The 21324-nt window shown below is 35.8% G+C and overlaps 1 protein-coding gene across 3 annotated transcripts in view; it reads left to right on the top strand.

Annotated features, from left to right (window-relative positions):
* CEP78 (centrosomal protein 78) overlaps positions 1–21324 on the top strand; it is a 35930-nt gene that overhangs the window by 3013 nt on the left and 11593 nt on the right. For all 3 annotated transcript variants that reach the window (XM_060013415.1, XM_060013414.1, XM_060013413.1), the window contains exons 2-11: positions 359–531; positions 623–695; positions 1752–1855; positions 3849–4023; positions 6031–6144; positions 7039–7103; positions 7386–7497; positions 11009–11144; positions 12555–12600; positions 13979–14107. In XM_060013415.1, the coding sequence (XP_059869398.1) occupies positions 359–531; positions 623–695; positions 1752–1855; positions 3849–4023; positions 6031–6144; positions 7039–7103; positions 7386–7497; positions 11009–11144; positions 12555–12600; positions 13979–14107 (1127 nt within the window). The remainder of the gene's footprint in view (positions 1–358; positions 532–622; positions 696–1751; positions 1856–3848; positions 4024–6030; positions 6145–7038; positions 7104–7385; positions 7498–11008; positions 11145–12554; positions 12601–13978; positions 14108–21324) is intronic.

The raw sequence follows: 21324 nt of genomic DNA, 5'->3' as shown, positions 1-21324 counted from the left end.
CCCAGCAGGTGTCAGGCTTGAGTGTCTTTGCACAGGTGCTCTCTCTGCAGTTAATGCACCTCCTACTGCAACTCTGCATAGTCTCATCTTTCTAGATTCTACTTCAGGGTTATCATGAAGCCATCACTTAGATATAACTTTTTGCCTCCAAAAGAATCTCTGTGCATAAAGGTTATGTTTCTTTATCTCATGTGATTGAAATTTTGAGTTTACACATGTCCCTCCTTAATCAAGGCTTTAAGGGCAGGAGTCGTTTCTAATCCTTAGCACAGAGCAGATGCTTTTTTTTTTTAGGTGCTTTTTAATGATGATAAAATGTATGGTTTAAATCACTCATCTTACAATAATTTTGCTTTAGGTTCTGACAGAAATAAAGTTTACAGAAGTCGTGTTCCTGCGATAAGAAATAAAGATGTGACCTTCCAGTTGTGTAAAGCTCTTAAATGCTGTGTGAGTGCGTCGGGTGCGCTAAGGAACCTGGAGCTAAATGGGCTAGTTCTGAGAGAGAGAGACTTAACTATGTTAACAAAGGTAAGCCTTCATTGTGTCCTGCCAACGTTTGATAGTTGCTTTTGGGGCATACTAAACCAATAAAATTTTAAACTTTTTCTCCCCATTAAAGGGATTGAATAAATCGGCCACTTTGGTGCACCTGTGTCTTGCGAATTGTCCAATTGGAGATGGAGGTTTAGAAAGTGAGTTTCAGTCTTGTTTAAGTCTCTTCCCATCAGACTGGTCTCATGATTTCCTACACACCATGTTACTTCCTGTCCACCTTTTCTTGCTGTTGTTCATGCCTGGATTGTCTCCTGTACCTGCTCAAACCTTGGTCCATTCTCATTTGTACCATGGAAGTTTGTCATGCTGGATACTGTCACAACTAATATTACTTAAGTTTGTGTTAAGCCACAAACCACACATTTTGTATATTTTCTGTTTTTTGTGTTTGTTTATATTTTTATGGTTTCTCTTCAAGAAATATTACGGGAAGGGAAATAGCAAGATGTAAAGAGCAAAAAAGTCATCATTATCTTTAAATTGTTAAAACATCTATCTGCAATCATAATTATAATGCACTGTGGTATGTGTTAAAATAGGAAATATTTGTAACGTCCCATAGGAGCAGCAAACTCAGTGGTGTTGGCGGGGGTGTGTCATGGAAGTAATCACAAAGCAGGTGACTGTTGGTTGGGGTCCTGAAATATTAGTGTGTGTTCCCTGTGTCCAGTAGTGGTCTGGAGGGGTCAGGAAGCCTGCCTTTCAATTTGAGGGAACAGAGTGTTTGAGGTCCTCTATCTTCTATTGCTCTAGTATATTGCATAGCACCTAATAAAATACTAGATTTATAGTTGACATTTAAATTGTTGATTGATAATCAAGATTGGGAAGTATCATTGGAAATGAAAATCGGAAGAGTCTTATGCTTTTTAGGTTTTTCTTTTTCTTCCTATGTCTCAAAAGGTATGTAGTACTTTAGTGGTTGGGAATAAAGTTTGCAGTATTCAGTGTATTCAGTTTTAGTATCTAAATAGAATTAAACTGTTGCTGTAAACTGGAATAACACTTTGTTACTGACAAGTTTTAGAATGTATTGGTTCGTCAATTACCTGTTTGGGAAGATTGTAGTTAATGATTTCAAGAATGTGGCTATAAACCTCCAATTGACTCAAGAAAAGCAAATAAGTCAAGATTGACAAATGTATAGGCTCTTCATCTTACTGTGTGTGTGGTTTTTTTTTTTTCCCTTTTAGTTATTTGTCAAGGTATAAAGAACTCTATCACTCTTAAGACAGTAAACTTCACGGGGTGTAATCTGACATGGCAGGGAGCAGATCACATGGCCAAGATCTTAAAGGTGATTTTATGTTTAAACTTTCATGAAAACATATGTGATTGAAGCACATTAACATATTGATACAGATGGCAGTTCATTTTTGTGTGATACCTGTGAGTGCAGCTTTAGTTTTGTTGAAAGAATGTGACCAGTTTTCAGTTTGGGATTCTACCATTTAGTAAAGATAGTCCACTTAAATTTAGAAATCAGACATTTAATATATAATACATAATAATACTTTCATGTATTTTTAGTTACTGAAAACATTGATTGTGATGCTGTGCAGAAACTATGCCATTATAGTCTTCAAGACTTAAATGAATCCAGTGTTTATTAGCTGATGTAGTTTATAAACTAATAAAAATCACTACATCAGCAATTTGTAAATACAGTTTTTAAAATAATGCCTTAACAACTTTACAGTGGTTATAATTACTGTATTTAGGCTTAAAGTTATTTAATAATTTTACATGAAGCCTTTTTAATAGTTTGCTGGTGCAGATCAGGGATAGGTAAACTATGGCTGGTGGGCCAGATCCAGCCCGTCGCCTGGTTTTGTAAAGAAAGGTTTTTTGGAACATAGTCGCACCCATTGTTTACATGGTAGCTGTGGCTACTTTTACCCTACACCAGTGGGGTTGAGTAGTTGCAACAGAAACTGTATAGCCCACAAAGCTGGCAATTTTTAAATTTAGATTTTAAAAATTGAAAAATTCTTTGAGCCCATACAGGGCAAGTCCATTGACCCCTGGGAATGAAAGCAGTCAAGAACTTGGGTGCCAAAGCCAAATGGCCTAGGTTCAAATTCGCTTTCTCCCATTTCATAGCTAGTGACCATGGACAAATCACTTAACCTCTATGCCTCATTATGAGGTTTAAATGAACTAATTTGTATAAATAGTGCCTGGCACATACTAAGCACTGTGTAAGTGATTGCTGTTATTTCTGCTTGTAGCTTTTATAAGTTATTGTTAATAGAAAAATGACACTAATGATTTTCCTTTTAGAGTGTCAAAGGCACTTTGAGTCTTATTTTTTCAAGAATGTAATAAGACTTTTTTCATTTAAAGTCAGTGTTCCCTGTTACCAAAATTTATTTTATAAATATAAAGAATTGAATGTCTTTAAGACAATACTTGTGGTTAAATGTCAAACCATTATTTTCCCAAGGCACATCAAACTGGCTCTGCATAGTCCAGGCCTCTGAAGTTTGTGTGCATACCCTAGGGAGCATGTGAGATCCATTTTTGTAAATATAGTTTTTAAAATAATGCCTGGGACTTCCCTGGCGGTCCAGCAGTTAAGACTCTGTGCTCCCAATGCAGGAGGCCTGGTTTCGATCCCTGCTCAAGGAACTAGATCCCACATGCATGCTGTAACTAAGAGCCCACATGCCACAACTAAAAGATCTGGCATGCCGCAACTAAAGGCCCGGCACAGCCAAATAAATAAATAAATATTTTTTTAAAAATAAAATAATGCCTTAGGAGTTAGGAAAAGAAAATATTAGAACCTGTTTACCTTTGTATCACTTAAAAAATATCTGTGTAGTTTATAATGTACATAAATTATATGTATAGAACTTCGTGTATATTATTTGTTAATAAATAAGATGCATATTAAAAAGTTTTCTTATGGGTTGCCCAGTTAGGTGTTTGGAGACCGTAGGACAGAATGATGAAATTTAGAACCTCAGCAATGATAGAATTTAGAACCAATTTCCTGACTTAGAAGATAAGGAAAATAATTCATGGACTGTAATTGAGTTGTCCAACTTTACGTAAGTGTTCAAGAACAGGTCATCCAGTGGCTGGAATCTAATCACTGACTGACTAGAATCTGGGTCACTGGACTCGTAAAGCAGAACTGACTGTTTAATTTCTCAGGTTGATTCTCCTGGCATATATGCTTGATGTGTGTGTGTGTAAATCTCTGACATAATAAGCCATACTCAGTAGGCACACCGTGTTTCCTTATTCAAGCATCTTAATTTCATCCCATTAAATCTTTGAAGTATCAGACTATCAGAAGGCATGAAGAAACCTGGGCTGAGAGTCTTCGTTACAGGAGACCTGATCTTGACTGTATGGCTGGTTTGAGGCGCATCACTCTGAACTGCAACACGCTTATTGGTGACCTGGGTGCAAGTGCTTTTGCAGAATCTCTTAGTGAGGATTTATGGCTTAGAGGTAAATTCTAAAATTGAAAATATTGAATTTTTAATATTATATGTGCTTAGCTTTTGGCATGATACGTTGTGATAGGATTTTTCTTAAAGCCTCATTTCTCTGAGAGCTTTTATTTTGCTTTTAAACTTTCTCTAAGAGTTGCATATATCCTTTATAGAAAATACAGAGTAACAAGAGAACAATTACCTATAATCTGAATACCCAGACATAATCACTGTTCATTTTGGTGTATATACTTTCAGTCTTTTTTTTTTCTATAAATATATTTGTACACTTAGGGATTACACAAATAGAATTGTAGTATACTTGCTATTTCATATTCCTGCTTTTTTCACTTAATGATGTATCATGTAGTATTCCATCGTATTGATGTCCCATAGTTTAATCAATTCTTTGCAATTAGATTTAGTTTGCTTTTCCCTGTCAAAAACAATGTGAATACGTTGTATGTACATCTCTGTGTCCGTCGGGATTACTTCTGTAGAATAAGTTACTAGAAGTGGAATGACTAAGTGTGACATATTTTTAAGACTTTTGATACACATTGCCAGCTTACCATCCAGAAATGCTATGCCAATTTGTAGTCCACCCCAACAGTGGATGTGAAGCCTCCCTCTCACAAACACTGGCTTGTAGCACTTTTAAAAAACTGTAAAACTACAAAAATGAGTACCTCTCCCTTTTTTATGCAAGTAGGATTACTCCAAATTTTATAACTTGTTTCAGTTAATTTAGTATGAGCATTTTAGCAAGTCAGTAAATTTGCGTTTACTGCATCATTTTTTGTGACTGTTCAGTGTTTCATTATATGAATATGCCACAGTACACATAGCTTATCCATTCTTGTATATAAGCTATGTCCAGTTTTTCAGTTACAAATAGTACTCTGATATATATCCTTACCTATATCTCTGACTATTTATTTTGGTTAAATTCTTAGAAAGACAGTTGTTGGATCAAAAGGGTATAGACATTTTAAAGGCTTTTCTTACAGAATCGTGGCTTAATCTGATAGGAGAATAACCACATTTTATTTTGTATTCATTTGATTTACTAGAGAGGTTTACTGGCCGATTGTATTAATTTGGCTAGTTGGTTAATTACACCGTGTGTCCATTCTTCTGTAGTGAGAGTTTGTAAGGGTTGTATCATATCCTGTCAGATCCATATGTCTGACTTGCTATTTCTGGGTGTCGTGGGGTGTTGAAAGACTTCAGTTATTTTAATGCGATGGTACACACAGCACTTAAAAAAAAGACTCATGATAGTTTCCTTTCATGTAATATTTTTTAATACCTGTGCTTTTGTGATGATCCCTTTTGTTTAAATGAGTAGGTTGTTCAGCCCCAGAACTACTAGAAGTCATGATCATTTGTTCTGGTTTTAGTCTGACCTTTTACTGAGAAAGTTCTTGACCATGATACTTTCAAGATAGGTTTTTAGTATGTATTCTCTATTCACACATTCTTTGAATTTGTTATTATTTGTATCCTCTTAGACTTGTCTTTTTGTTCTAAAACTAACAGAACAATGGAAAAGTTGTTACATTTCTTCTATTTTGTTTTCCCCTTTTAACTGGTTTCAAGTGTGATTTGGAGCTCAAGATCATGATCAAAAGAATGCAGTGCATTTCTGAGCTCCACCAGTTTTTGCTTGTGAGGTTTACATGCCACCCGCCCTTGCTAATTATGAACTGAGATTCATTTTGTGATGTTTTTTTGCTCATAGGTTATATACAGTTATTCTTCAGTTCTTTAATTGTAAAATATGTTGGATGATTTATTGGCACTAAAGGCAGGGTTATCATTGCACATCCAAGAAGAGGTTTTTAAATTAGATTATGCATTATGTGTGTGTGTATACGTTTCTGTTTTTTTCCATACCCAAAATTACAAACCTGCCATGACTGGTCTTGTGCAGGACTCTTCCACACGTGAGAAAATGAGAGTTGTCTATATGTCAAATCTGTATAGAGTTAGCAAGTGACCTTTTGTCTTTCATCCAAAGCACTTGACCTGCAGCAGTGTGGCCTCACCAGTGAAGGAGCAAAGGCTTTACTAAAGGCCCTTGAAACCAACAGAACTCTGGTCGTTTTGGATATAAGAAAAAACCCACTTGTCGGTACGTGGTCACTTTTTTTTTTTAATTGATTAACACCTAGCAAAACAAAAAGAATTTGTTCACGTATTGACAGTTTTTAAAACTTCATGTGTTTAACTTTCCTGATCGTATACAGTTGGTCCTTGAACGACTTGGGGGTCAGGGATGCCGCCCCCCAAGCAGTTGAAAATCTGGGTATAAGTTTATAGTCAGTGGTTCCACATCTGTGGATTCAACCAGCCTTGGATCGTGTAGGACGATAGTACATACTTATTGAAAAATATCTGTGTGTCAGTGGACCCGCGAGGTTCAAACCCATGTTGTTCAAGCGTCAACTGTACTTTTCTAATGTTGCACTTCCTGTACATTTTTAGCAGATAATTTACCAATTAAAGTGAGTTATACTTGTAAATTTTTCTTATCTCTACTCTGAATAGAGGTGAACCTAGATACTAAGCCTGCTTCCACCAAGAGCATTATTTCCTTCTTGTGCAACCTCTGAATTCTTGCAAGGAGTACTTTATTCATTTGTCAGTTTAACAATATTTTTAATACCTTCTGTGTGGACTTTGGTTTGACATCTTAGATGCCCTTTAGGTATCTAAGTGTCTGGACAATGCTCAGACTGTACTTTCTATCCAAAGGTATCCAAAGCCGCTTTAGATGCAAAATGTTTAAAGTTGTCCTTTGCTGCTGCCAAAATAGTAGCCATTGGGGGCAGTCTGCAAGATGGCATCTTAGGTTTTTGAGGAAGAAATTAGAATACACAAAGGGGGAAATAAGTGTATGATTACGTAATGTAGATTTCATATTTAAATTTATGGGAAACGCAATAATTAGTTGGCTTTTGGTTTTAAATGGAAATAGCTACTCATTGGGAAATAATTATTCTAATTTCAATTTATTTTACTTTAGATCATTCTGTGATGAAATCAGTTATCAAAAAAGTTCTCCAGAATGGAAGGAGTGCCAAGTCAGAGGTATATAATGTGTTTTAGTTCTCTCGGAATAATTTCTCTTTAATGGTTTGTTTTTCTTTCTTAAAAGGAAATTATCAAGGTACTTTCTGCCATCTTAAAACTAAGTTTTTAGTCAAATCAAATGGCTTTTCTGTCTTTGAAAATGTTGTGTGATTCTTTAATTTAGGTTCTGAGAAATGCAGATTGAAAACCTTTTATTAACTTAAAATATCTTAATTTCCAGTTAAGATCAAACCCTCATAAATTACCTGGAACTTAAATGGCATATTTATTATTTCTCAGTACCAGTGGATAACTTCTCCATCTGTGAAGGAACCATCCAAAGCTGCTAGACAGAAAAAGAGAACTATAATTTTGGGAAGTGGTCGAAAAGGAAAAGCTACTATTAGAATTGGTAACTTTTTCTTGTTTTTAATGCTACTAGAATTTATACCCCTTATGTTTTCCAGTGTGCTAAAATTAAAACAGCCAATATTAATCACATGCATATTAGGAGGACTATAATTATTTTGATACTTATGAGAATTTATAGAATGTAGATATAATAAATGAATTTAAAGAGATATTAATATTAACCAACATTATTGTTTGGATTTCCTAAAAAGTTCATTATTTTGAAAATATTTCCTGGTTGATGATTACTTCTAATACTTTGCAATTGAAATTTGGGGTGCACTTTGATGATAATTTTAGTAGTGGTGCTTTTGAGGGATGATTTTTTTTTTTAATGCAGAATTACCTTTTGCGCTATAAGAAACAAAATTTCTTCCCAGTTCCAACCTTCCCATTGTTCCCTTCTTCTTTCTTAGAAATTCTTACCTAAATTTTTGATTCAGGTAATATCTTGTTTCTCTCAATGATAACAAAAACTTGAAATATGTATTATCCTTATAAAAGACTTCTACAGACAAGTTTATTGACCTAGATGGAACATTTTAGAAAAACATTTTCTAAATGCTTACTGTAATGTGTATTTAATTTTCCAAATGATAGTTAACCCATAGATAGTTAACCCATAAAATCTAAAATGATAGATTTTACAACTAAGCCTATAATTTTGTTACCAAATGTAATAAAAAGCTTTTAAAACCCTTTAACAATCAATGGAATAAGTTTCATATTTCTCCTGAATATATAAATGTGGTGTAATTCACTTCTACTGATAACGTTTGTATTGTTTCTAAGAGACCTTAACTTTTTATTTTCTGGAACATATTATCTTTAGTCACAGTCTTTTTTTGTTGTTGATAAGAATGAATAGCAGGAGCAGCATTTGTGAAACCAAATCTAATATGAAACTGACTCTTTCTTGTGAGTAAATTTGAATTTTGAAACAGTAAAACAATAAGGTTTAATATAAAGCAAAATAAATTTTTTATGTTTATGATCTGCCAATTTCCCAAAAAAAGTTTTGTGGTGACTTTAGTTATATACCAGATACATTAAAAATCACCAATGGACAACAACACATCTTTTATTTAGGTGCCATCTGAAAGTTTTAAAAATTCGTTGACTTAATATCACTGAACTGTCCACTTTAAAATGGTTAAAATGATAAAATTTCTGTTTTGTGTATTTTACCACAGTTTTTAAAAAACATGTTGTTTGAAGATTTTTAGGTTTTATAAAGGTATTGTATTAGCATAAGAATGAAAAATTTAAAAGACCACCTCTAGTCTCATTATCCTATCAAGCAATATTTACATTTTTATTTTCTCTTCCTGTTGTCTATAAACATAATTCCACATAGCTTAAATATAATTTGCCATTCTTATCTTTTCATATTAAATTTAAATTTTATGATTCATAGTTATACTTTTTAACGTTGTATTCACAAGTTTTCATTGAGTTGGTCAATTTTTTAAATTGGTGAAAAATTGGAAATAACCTAAAATAAACTATTGTAAACATCTTCATAAGTACAGCCTTTTTTTTTTCTACTTAAAGGTGTATGTTTTTGATTCTCCATTAATCAACTTGCTTGGACAATAGTGTATTAAATAGAAGTTGTTAAGAGTGTTTATTAAATCAAAAAAAAGCTTATGATTTGTCTGCCAGTTATTTCAAGACAGTGATATTTTAATAATCAAATAGTACATACAAAGATTTGTGATATCACTAATTACATATTATTATTAAAAATTTATATCATATGTAAAGCATTCTTAAAACAGCTAAGTTGACTTTTGCTATAATATTAGAAATAAAAATATATATAAATAAAACGTATATGTAAAACATATTAGGAATTCTATAATATTAGTACCTGGTGGTATATAATAGGGCATCATGGAATGAGAATAAAACAATTAAATTTTTTTTTATTTAGCATGATTAAACAAAGTGGAAATGTAACTGAAGTATACGAGCTCATTGAGCTATTTTAAGAGTAATTTTATTTCTTGGGCTTTTTTTTGTATTTGCCTCAGTTATTTGGAGACATAGAGGTAAGCCAAATGAATGACTGGGTATATAGTTAGATCCAGGTGAGTGTGGGGGTGAAATAATGGTGTGAATTGTGTCACATTTATATTGTAATTATGTATACCTAAAAAAAGATGGGAACTTTTATTAGAAATTTTTTTTAGCTCCTAACAAGAAAAGTGTAATTTTAAAAAATTTTATTACAAATGTATTTTCATTAGTTTCTGAAAGTAAAGGAAGGGTATACACATACAAACCACATGCATATAAACATTTTTTTTTGAGGGTAATTAAGTTAGACAAAATAGAATAGCACAAAATGAACTGAGCTCCTATATATTTTTAAGAGACATGTAAGTCACACAGGATCATGTGGTGATTATCAATAAGCTACACTCTATGAAATATTTGTCCTATATTACCACATGCACTCTATTTTGCACTCCATCCTAATGCTGCTAAAATATAGTAGAAAACAGCAGCATAGCACAGGGAGATCAGCTCGGTGCTTTGCAATGACCTAGAGGGGTGGGATAGGGAGGGTGGGAGGGAGGCTCAAGAGGGAGGGGCTATGGGGACATGTGTATGCATATGGCTGATTCACTTTGTTGTGCAACAGAAACTAACACAGAATTGTGAAGCAGTTATACTCCGATAAAGATCTATTAAAATAAATAAATAAAATAACATAAAATATAGTAGATTTGAAGGATAAATATAACCATTTTAACCTATGATGTTTGTTTTCAGTAAATACAAATTAAATATTTAAATGTGAATTTTAATATATGGCTTGTTCTAAATAAAATATTAACACGTAAGTCTGGTTTTTGCTACCAAATATTTCATATAAAGATACTTGACTCTCTACTACTGAAATATAGGATGTCTCCACATTTCACTCTTTTATCCAGTGGGTTTCATTTGTTTTTTGTGTGTTTTCTATATGAAATCAAATGAGCAGTGAATGTTGACAGGCTTATAGGAGGGTAACGTTGACTCACCTACCGCTTGTAGTCTTATAACTTTTATTGTTTTTACATAGAAAAATTCATCTTAAATTGAAATTTTGGTCTAATTCTAAAGATTCTGTTTGTCAGAAGTCATGGGTGTGTATCTGTGTTTCTCTATCCTGGAGATTCAGAAATGCCAAAGGTGTTCTAAGAGTCAATAAACTTGAGTGTTTCTGCATGATACATAAAATGTATCATTCTTTGGGATTTTTTAAAAATTTATTTTTGCATTTCTGCACATCTCAGTACTTTTGTTTTAGTTAAAATAACTTGTTACTGTAGAGAACTTATATTTTTTAAAAATGCTGGCTTATGTAAAACCTTTTTACAAAAAGATCCTCTTTTTAATGGCCTTGGCACCATTGTCAAGTGCCTGTTTGATTCCTTTCAAAGTGTACACGTGTGACAGTTGCTCTGTAGACCTTTGGTGCATCTTGATTCCTTCTTATCATGCTTTGTCAAACATAGGCTTGGCCACAAAGAAACCTGTAAGTAGTGGAAGGAAACACTCTGCTGGTAAAGAATGTTATGCTCCTGAACCTCTACCACCTGGTGTGTCTGGTTTCCTGCCGTGGCGTACTGCAGAACGTGCAAAAAGGAACAGGTAACGTGCTTGCATTCCCTGTCTTTTTCAGTCATTCAGAATTCTTTGTTTTGGAACTTCTATTATGTGGGCAGTCTCTGGTGCTTTCTATAGAGCAAAAAAGATAACTCACACATGGCTTCGGCCTAATGAGCCCTCTAAGGAAGAAAAACAAAAAATAATTGGGAGTTTCAGCTTGTTTCTCAAGTGTCACAACAGAGGTAACCCGTGGGCATCACGAGGAGACTAAAATTATCTCCAATTGTGCAGGTGAGAAAAGTTTCACTAAAGGCAGGTGTAGTTGAGCCAAGCCCTACAGCACAGAAGTAGGAATTTGGATATGTACGAATGGGAAAAAAAACATTTTAGGCATGGGAAATAGTTTAATGCAGAATGGATGAGAAATATGGAGTAGAGGGCTTCCCTGGTGGCGCAGTGGTTGGGAGTCCACCTGCCGATGCAGGGGACACGGGTTCGTGCCCCGGTCCGGGAAGATCCCACATGCCGCGGAGCGGCTGGGCCCATGAGCCATGGCCACTGAGCCTGCACGTCCGGAGCCTGTGCTGCGCGACGGGAGAGGCCACAGCAGTGAGAGGCCCGCGTACCGCAAAAAAAAAAAAAAAAAAGAAAGAAATATGGAGTAGATCTATTCTAAACCAACTGGCTTAACTCAGTAAATCAGCTTTAGTGAGTCAAACTAGCTTTAGCTGATTACTTATCCAGGGGATAGCTGTTCATAGTAATTTTTGTCATAGAACTGTAAATAAAATTGTTGAACTATAGCTTCAGGCTTGTTAAGTGAAATAGATGGCTCTAGATTATTTTCAAGTGACTTACCTGGTAGTATTCACGAAATTGGAGGTTAACAATTGCTTAAGAAAACAAAGAGAATTGATTTTAAATAGTACTTGAAGTAGTTACTGTGTAAAATATCTGTTCAGTTGCTCATGTTAAATGGATGTTTATAATCCCCATTGGACAACTGACTACTTTTTTGCAAATGGTAATGTGAATTGCTGTTGCATAAACTATAGTGTTGAATCCCCAGTCTTTGCCCTTGAGTTTAACAACGCTGTGGTTTCCTATCTTCTTTCTGAGACACTTCATGTCAGGTCCATCCTTGTCACATGGAGTGGTAAATTAGAGAATGATTAATATCACCAGTTAAAGAAGTGAGCCTGAAATCTCAACCATCCTGAACATAGGAACTGAAGGGGCCTCTCAGCAGTTCAGAGAGTTATTACCAAGCCAGTCGGCTGAATTCTGCTCAGTTTTCTCCATAGCAGAGCCCTCCAGGTCCTTCTTTTGAGCTTATTTTCATACACAATTCTGTATGGATACTGTACATAATACTAAATAGTTGTATTAACTGGGTTTAACTGGTGATTATTTACATCAAGATATAACTTCATTTTGTTGATATCTTTTTAGGGGTTTTCCATTCATCAAAGCTCGTGATGTATGTAATCGGTTGCAGGTATGTAGCTATCATATTTATAATATATAGGGGGTTGAACTGGGAAAGGGGGATGGTCATTCTTTTTGCTTTTTAAACTGACAGAGCCTTACAAGAAGCATTTCCCTCTCTGAAATAAATCGATTTAAAACTTGTCTGGTCGCTCTCCCAATGCCACTGTGTAGTTGTGTGGATTTGGCACACAACTGGCAGCCTTGTGGTTATGTCTGTAAACAAGGAAGCCTGTTCTCCGGTCCACAAATCAGCTGTTACCCAGTGAAACGAACTTGACTGCCATTTCTGACCCCTCACATGGAGCTGTCATACTCAAGAATGTTCATATGTTTTCAAGAAATGTTGTTTGTGGGCTATATGTACAAATTCCTGATCTTAAAGCCAATATAAAGCAACATATACCAAACCTCTGCTCTCTCACCAAGGCCACACACATTCCCTCTCTTTTGGCCTCATGGCAAGCTAATACTGTCAGTGTCAGATTCTCCTTCCCAGTGGTCTTGGGAGACTGCATAGTTGCTCTGTGAAAGGCAACACTGCTGAGACTGAGAGAAGAGCACCTTGGGTGTCAGTCCTGCCCTTGCATGCCCAGAGGGAGGGGTGTGTGCCTCGTTCTACCTTTGGGATTTTCCTATGCTGCAGGGTTTGCTGCTTGTTGTCAAAATGATGTCCTAGTGACTTGTCTTCTGCGTAGTTATATAATCCCAGTACACTTCTTTATGATCTGTAGACTTTTATGGGGTTGTGACCAGGTCAGGTTTTAAATGTTTGGAAATGTCATATTGAACAACATTGCAGTGGCAGTGAAGCTTGACAGGAGAATTGTATTACTATTACACTAGTTTGGGCTTAAGGGTGATGAGAAGATGAAATTTTTGATGGGTCAGTTTTAGTTGTGTATGTGTACGTGATTTATTTTTTAAAATTCTAATGTTTATTATTCACAGCTTAGATATGTTGACTTTCTGATTATTCTTCTGATTCTTTATCAGTCCCCTTACTGATGAATTCTCCTCCGAAAAACTACATTTTCTTCCAGACTGTTTTTGTCTGATGGTAAAGAATAAATTTTTCATTTGCAGTATAAAGTTGATCTGAGAAAAATGTTTACCTTGGCTCTTCACTTGGCTTCTGCGAAAGAAACTTAATAAAATAATATGGGCAATTCCCATTACTAATCCTAACCATGTACAACAGAGGTCTGTACAGTAACATAGCAAAAATAAGTTCCTGTAATTTTGCTTAGTCATTGCCTGTTTTAGACTAAGGAGCAGTGAGAGACATTTATAAATAATGATACCTCAGATCACTTTTGTTAAATGTTCTCCAATATTTGGTATCTGCTTGTGTTATCTTTTATACAATCTTGTTTTCTTTCTTCAAGCAGTCAGAATTTCCTGTGACTGTGACAGTAGAGAGTCCTTCCTCCTCAGAAATCGAAGAGGTCGATGATTCCTCAGAAAGTATTCAGGAAGAGCCAGAGAAAATCAATTTGAAACAAGAAGCATTGCAGGTACAAAGTTATCACTTTAAAGCTATAGAGAAGATTATTTTTCAAGTGGAAGCCTTATTGCAACACTGCATAGCTTGTGTGAGGGTTCTGTTTTCCCCTCCCATCTGCATTGTATCCCCTTGAATGGTTCCTTAAGCTTAGACCAAGGTGAATGGTGGACATTTGAACTCTAAGAAATAAAAATCAAAACATGTCATTAGTAATATATTTTTCTTTCCTTAGAACCTTAGGATATTAGGTTTAGGGAGAACCTTAGTGATCATACGATAAAGAAATTAAGTTCTGAATATAGTCAGCTGATTCAGTGCTCTTGTTTTACAGATGAGAAAATTGGCAGTTCTAGTTGAACTCTCTTTTTATAAGAGGAAAATACGATCTCATTTTAAATAAAAGTAAAGTTGAAAAAAGTTTTAAGGTTGATATTCTCCTTTCCTAAAATAAAAAATATCAAGAAGCTACATTATGTTACCTAATAAACCTGATATCTAATGTCATTCCATACTTTTGTTTGTATGGACAGAAAAGAAAAATTGATTTTCATAACAAATTTTTGAACCTCAAAAATAATACATTTATTTTATTTCAACTTTAATGCAGAGCTGAAAATTTCTAGTAAATAAGGGAACACCATTTGGGGGGACCTTGTCTTTGTGCTACAAAGTCCATGTTTAATTTTTTAAAAATTACTTAATATGATTTTCTTTTCATACGAAACTTGACAGGTTTCAGAACTAATTATCCTATTATTGTAGGACTATGGAAATTACTATTTGATTTTCAAAAGAGAAAGTTAGATTTTTATTTTTTTAATTAAAATTAATGATAATATAGAGAAATTTTAAGAAAAGAACTTAGAAAATTATGAAATGTTAGAGTAGGAGTAATCTATGGTTCATTTAGAGTTACCCCCTTTTGTTTTATAAATGAGCACCTAAAATTTGTAGCGCGTAAGTGGTTTATTAGTAAGTTGCAGAGTACGACAAGACCCTAGAGCATCTACCCGCGTTCCTTGTCATTTTACATGTGTTGTGTTCATTTCCTTCACGAGTAGACAAGGAGATTGTATTTCTAAAAGCAATTATAGACGCTGGGGAAGACCAAGAAGTTTAAACACTGGGACCACAGAATAGCAGATTCAGAATATGCACTGAGAACCCTTTCAGCTCTTGTCTGTTTTGACAATACACTAAAATGATGGTATCAAAGTGTTTAAGTATATAAGCCCACAACAATCAAGAGCTTTCAACATAGTTTTGAAAGACGGAAGACAAGTGGAAGAGTGTGAAACTGAAGCAGTAGAACAGAGGAAAACCATCACCTAGAATATGCACACGGACCACCTTCAACTGAGGAGGAATCTGACCCCACCTGCAGAAGCAGCTCCGTGCTCAGATGCGCGTGTAGGAGAGAGGGTGGAGTTAGTTAAAAGCGTGACTCAAATAGGGGAGCTCATTGAAGGGTTGTGTTTGGAGGAGTGGACTCCCAGCCCCGCCCTCACGCTCCTGAAATGAGATGATTTCATTTTGAAAACAGTGAAACTGGGGAGAACTAAGGCAGCTAGCGTGAGTTTTTACACCCTAGAAAGGAGTGTTTCGGGGGGATGCTATTACAGTTATTCCCAGGTTCTTCCTGCATAAGAAGCCAATCAGTCGTTGACTTCAGGGAGCTTTCTGCGCTCATTCTTAAATAGAAAATAAATATCATTTGCCTGATAGTTGAGTAAAGCTTACAACATGAGAGAGGGGGAAAAAGAGTGAAAGCATACCCTAGTAGGACCAGGGACAATTTAGGGAACAAAATAATTTAAGAAAAGCCCCTAATTAGTATTCTGAGAGAGGTTTAAAAAGAGCTAGCAACTATAAAATAAGACTAGGGGGTTAATTAAAAAGAGAATGGTCAGAACGCAAAAGAGGTCTCTTGGAAATGAAAATATGGTTGCTGAAATAAATTCAGTAGGAATTTAAAAAATTTCTCAGTATATAAAAAAGTAAGACATAATGGAAAATGTGATAGAAATATGTTAGAGAGGCTGCATCTAGGAGATCTAACATGTTACTCTTAGAAACTTTAGACCCACAAAAAAAATGGAGGGAAGCTGTCAAAGGGCAAGAAAATTCCCCACAGCTGAAAGTAGACATCAGGCCTCAGATTGAAAATAGCTGCAAGATGAACAAAAATAGACTCATACCTAGACACCCTTCATTGTGAAATTTTAAAATACTGAAAAAATAAAATAGAATAAACTACTGAGAGGATACATCCATTCCAGAGAGAAAAATACTGGTCACCTAAAAAAAAAAAGTTACAATCTGACTTTATCATAGTTGTCATCAGCACCATGGATCCTGGAAGGCATTAGAAAGATACCTCCAAAGTTTTTCAGGCACATAATTTTCACCCTAAGGTTTTGTATCTACCCAAACTATCAGTCATAAGTGGAGGCTGAATAAGATACTTTGTACGTAATTTGAAAAATTTACCTCCTGTGCTACACCTTAAGCTATTTATAGAAATAATCCAGCAAAATGAGGGAATAAACCAAGAAGGAAGGTAATAGGGGATTCAGTGCAGAGAGCAGCTAGTTTAGATTTGAGAGGCTTCTATTGAGATTGTGTGATTAAGAGCTTAGAAACACCTTGAGACATATTGTACTTACTAGGTATTAGGCACTGTTGGAAGGGAGGAGGGAGAGGAAGGGGAGAAGGAACTTGAACTCCAGAGGAGGAAAGGCTATACTGACATAAACATGAAGCAAACTAAACTATGCTTGATTTTTAACCTACCATTGGTGAGCAAGAGAAGAATCCACTTAGACTTGACACTATAGATGTCCCCCTTTTCAGTGACACACAGGGGTAATGACCACCTATCTAATTTGTGGTCCAAACCAGAACACTTCAATAGTGTAAGGAGGCGCTCTAATGCTGTAACATCAGGACAACAGGTATAAACTGGAACAGCCCAAGGCAGCTTGGGGTATGTGGTCACCCTACACAAGGGCAGTGACACTGAAACAGTATAGAAGGAGGTATAGTCTATACACAGAGACACAGTACATCTGCAGTGGGCAATATTAATTTAATTGTAATAATGGAAATACTATCTTGGTTTGCAGCTTTTATTGTCAACTTGCATGTAATAACAAATAACTAACCTAAACTATACTTAGTATGTATTAGTATTAACTTGGTATGTACTGAAATGTATTGTGTACTAGTATGTACTTAGTATATATTATGCTCTAAGTGTTTTTGCATATATTAACTCATTTAATCCTCTGAATAGCCTTATGAGGTTGGTGCTAATATCATTCCCACTTTTCAGAAAAGGAAGCTAAGACAGGGAAGGAACTTGCCCAGACTGTACCTAATTTAGGGCTGAATTGAGGCTTTGAGTGTAGGCGCTCTGCCTGTTCTCTTAAACATTACTCCGTACTGACTCTCAAATAACGGAAGACTTAACTGCACATAGAACAGAATATAAATTTCAACTTTGAGAATGTAAAAGCTAGGTTTGGAAGGTAGACAGGAGGTAGAAAAAAGGGAAGATGGTATGAATGTCCTCGTTTTACAAAGCATGACGTTGAGAGAGTTTATAGTTGATCAACAATGTAGGTTTTTAAGTATATCACTACAAGTCAAAGAGATCATGAACAGTGGAATAACTAATGATGACATAACTTTACTGAGCAGTGTGGACATAGGAAAGAGTGTAAAGGAACTAAACCCTTACTTAGTAAATTAGAAACTTAACAGATAATGCCTCAAATTTAGTGAGAAAATAGTTATGTAAGAGTATTACTTGGAAATGGAGAAGAATTCAAAATAACGATAGTTGGGCTTCCCTGGTGGCGCAGTAGTTAAGAATCCACCTGCCAATGCAGGGGACATGGGTTTGAGCCCTGGTCCGGGAAGATCCCACATGCCGCAGAGCAACGAAGCCCGTGCGCCACAACTACGGAGCCTGCGAGCCACACCTACTGAAGCCCGCGCGCCTAGAGCCTGTGCTCCACAACAAGAGAAGCCACCGCAATGAGAAGCCCACACACCGCAAGGAAGAGTAGCCCCTGCTCGCCGCAACTAGAGAAAGCCTGCAGGCAGCAATGAAGACCCAACACAACCAAAAATAAATAAATAATAATTTAAAAATTTAAAAATAACAATAGTTGACTTAAACCTCATAAAAAAAGGAAATCCAAACAGCCAGTAAACACGGAAAAGCGTACGACTTCATTAAGTAATAAGAGAAAAGTGAGTCAAAACCAGTGAAACTACATGCCAATCAGATTGACAAATACATAAATAAAGTGTGGTAGTATCAGGTACTGTAGACCTGGAGTACTATGGGAATCTTCTACCCTGCTTATACTGGAGTATAAATCAACACAACTACTTTGGAAAGCATTTAGCACTCTCCATCACCTGAAGGTGTATAAATACCCCGTGACCCAGCAGCCCTCACCCCCGCCCTGTATAAATGCACCAGGATAACTGGTACAGCAGGATTCGTGTGCATTATTTGCATTAGCACAAATGAAAAAAATACAAATGTCCATTAAGAGTCAAAAATTAAATAAGGGCTTCCCTGGTGGCGCAGTGGTTGAGGGTCCGCCTGCCGATGCAGGGGACACGGGTTCGTGCCCCGGTCTGGGAAGATCCCACATGCCGCGGAGCGGCTGGGCCCGTGAGCCATGGCCGCTGAGCCTGCGCGTCTGGAGCCTGTGCTCCGCAACAGGAGAGGCCACAACAGTGAGAGGCCTGCATACTGCAAAAAAAAAAAAAAATTAAATTAATTATGTGTATTCGTACAGTGAGAAAACTATCAAGCAATAAAACTGAATGAACTAGAGCTACAGGCAGCAATGTGGGTGAATTTTGTAAACCAATGTTGAGTGAAAGAAATAAGATAGAAAAGACTTCATATACTATGATCCTCTACATAAAGTTAGATGTTGACAAAACTAAACTATTTTGTTAGGGATGCATGCAGGTTAAGGGAAATGATTGTCACGAAATGAGGATGGTGTTTAACTGGGAAGAGGGAAGGAGCTTGTGATGAGAAAAGGATATGGGGGGTTTTTGAGATGCTGACAAGTATCAATACTTTCAGATTTGAGTAGTGGTTATGTAAGGATTCTCTTTTTATTTGTCACATTGACAGTTTTTTTCTGTGCGCTTCTCAGTACGCATATCGTATTTTACAGTTAAAAACCTGTTTAAAGAATCGGTCGCTTCTTGAGTGCTGGATGTGGGAGTGGGATGAGACCATTTCATTTTAAGCCCTTCACTACTGTTTGCGTTCGCATGTTCATTCATTCACCATTAACTGAACATATTCTATGTACCAAGCACTCTTCTAATTTTATATGTGTTTTAATTCATGTAATCCTCACGAGAGCTCTGTGATATGGGAGCTTATCTCCATTTTATAGATGAGGAAGTTGAGACCTAGAGTTACAGAACTTGTCCAAGGTTATATAGCTAATGGGTAGGGCCAGGCCCATTTGCCTCAGAGAATCTGAATTTTTTAAATATAATCTAAAAGAGAATTTAATTACTAATTATAAGCAAAAAAATTGTATATTAAAGAAGATGACAAGTTTTCATCTATCCAGTTAGAAAAAAACATACAGTCTATCTTTCATACACATACATCTTGTATTGGCAGGGATTTTCCTTATTAAGCAATTATTTATTGACCGTCTACTTTGTGCTAGGCACAGGTGCTGGGGATAAACACTTAATAAAATACACTCCTTTCTTCAAATAACTTGCACTCTAAGTGAGGAGGTAAGCCAACAGTTATAGTAGAAGTTATATACCAAGTGATACATCACTGATGGCAGTATAAAATCTTAGAAATCTTTTGGAAAGAAGTTTGGAGATAGGTACCTCAGAGCCTTAAAAATGTTCATTTGCTTTGATCTCAAACTCATTTTTATGGATTTATTGCAAGAACGTCATTCTCAATATGGAAAAAGCCTTCATGCATAAAAACGGTTATTTTGTCTTATAATATTGAAAAGTTGGAAAGAATTTAAATGTGTAAAATGGTTAACCAGTAAACCCACTCAGTGTAATATTTTGTAGCCCACAAAAAAAATCAAGGTTGTGAATCCCCTGATTATATGAGAAATGATTTATTTCAATGTTAAATGGAAAAAAGTTGAACATAAAATTTAATATACAATATGATGGGAGCTTTGTCCCAGAAAAATCACCCTAGCCAGTGTACAGAAGGGAGGAAGGAGAGCAGATGACAGGAAGGAAAATTATTCCAAAGCCTTATCATTAGTCTTACTTAAGTAATAGAATATCAAGCAATTTTACTTTCTAACTTTTTTGGTTCCATATTTCCATATAAGGGACATGAATTATGAATACTTTGTAGGAGGAGGGTACACTTTTTCACAAAAATTTAACACTGTGTTCTAATTCCCTCCACTAGAGGGAGAAACTATTTCATGTAATTGCACTTTGATGTGCTATTTAGAACCAGTCAGGAATATTTAGTCTACTTTCCTCTGACTGTGGTGAGGTTTTTTTGTTTGTTTGCTTATTTGTTTAGAATTTCTTTGAAATCAGTTTTAGAAGATTTATTAAACCATTATATTAAAAGCAGAGGAATTTTGCAATTTTTTTCCCTTTTTCGCCATTGAAAACTTGGCTGGCTTTAGTAATGAAACATTAAAGAATTTGAAGTTATTAGACTGTCAATTTTTAAAATATGTTCTAAATATAAAAATATATGTTCAGGGGCTTCCCTGGTGGCGCAGTGGTTGAGAGTCCGCCTGCCGTTGCAGGAGACACGGGTTCGTGCGCTGGTCTGGGAAGATCCCACATGCTGCGGAGCAGCTAGGCCTGTGAGCCATGGCTGCTGAGCCTGCGCGTCCGGAGCCTGTGCTCCACAATGGGAGAGGCCACAGCAGTGAGAGGCCCGCGTACCGCCAAAAAAAAAAAAAAAAAATGTTCATTGAGCAAATTTTTGAAAGCAATGAACAACTTATTGAGGGAAATAAAAGCCACCTCTGCATGTACACACACCTGATCTGCTCTTTTGTCTTAAAAAAGTATGAAAAATACTTTGTCTTATCACTAAATACTCTTCTACATCAGAGAATTTGATGAAGCTTATGCACCATCTCCCAGGAAAAACGCACAGATATATTTTGAATGTAGAACTCCTGAAGCCCATTCATTAACTCTGGTTGAGACCTG

This window comes from Delphinus delphis, chromosome 6, assembly GCF_949987515.2.
Source record: "Delphinus delphis chromosome 6, mDelDel1.2, whole genome shotgun sequence".
Classification (NCBI taxonomy): Eukaryota; Metazoa; Chordata; class Mammalia; order Artiodactyla; family Delphinidae; genus Delphinus; species Delphinus delphis.
The sequence above is the reverse complement of the archived record's forward strand: the minus strand, read 5'-3'. Positions and strand labels throughout refer to the sequence as shown.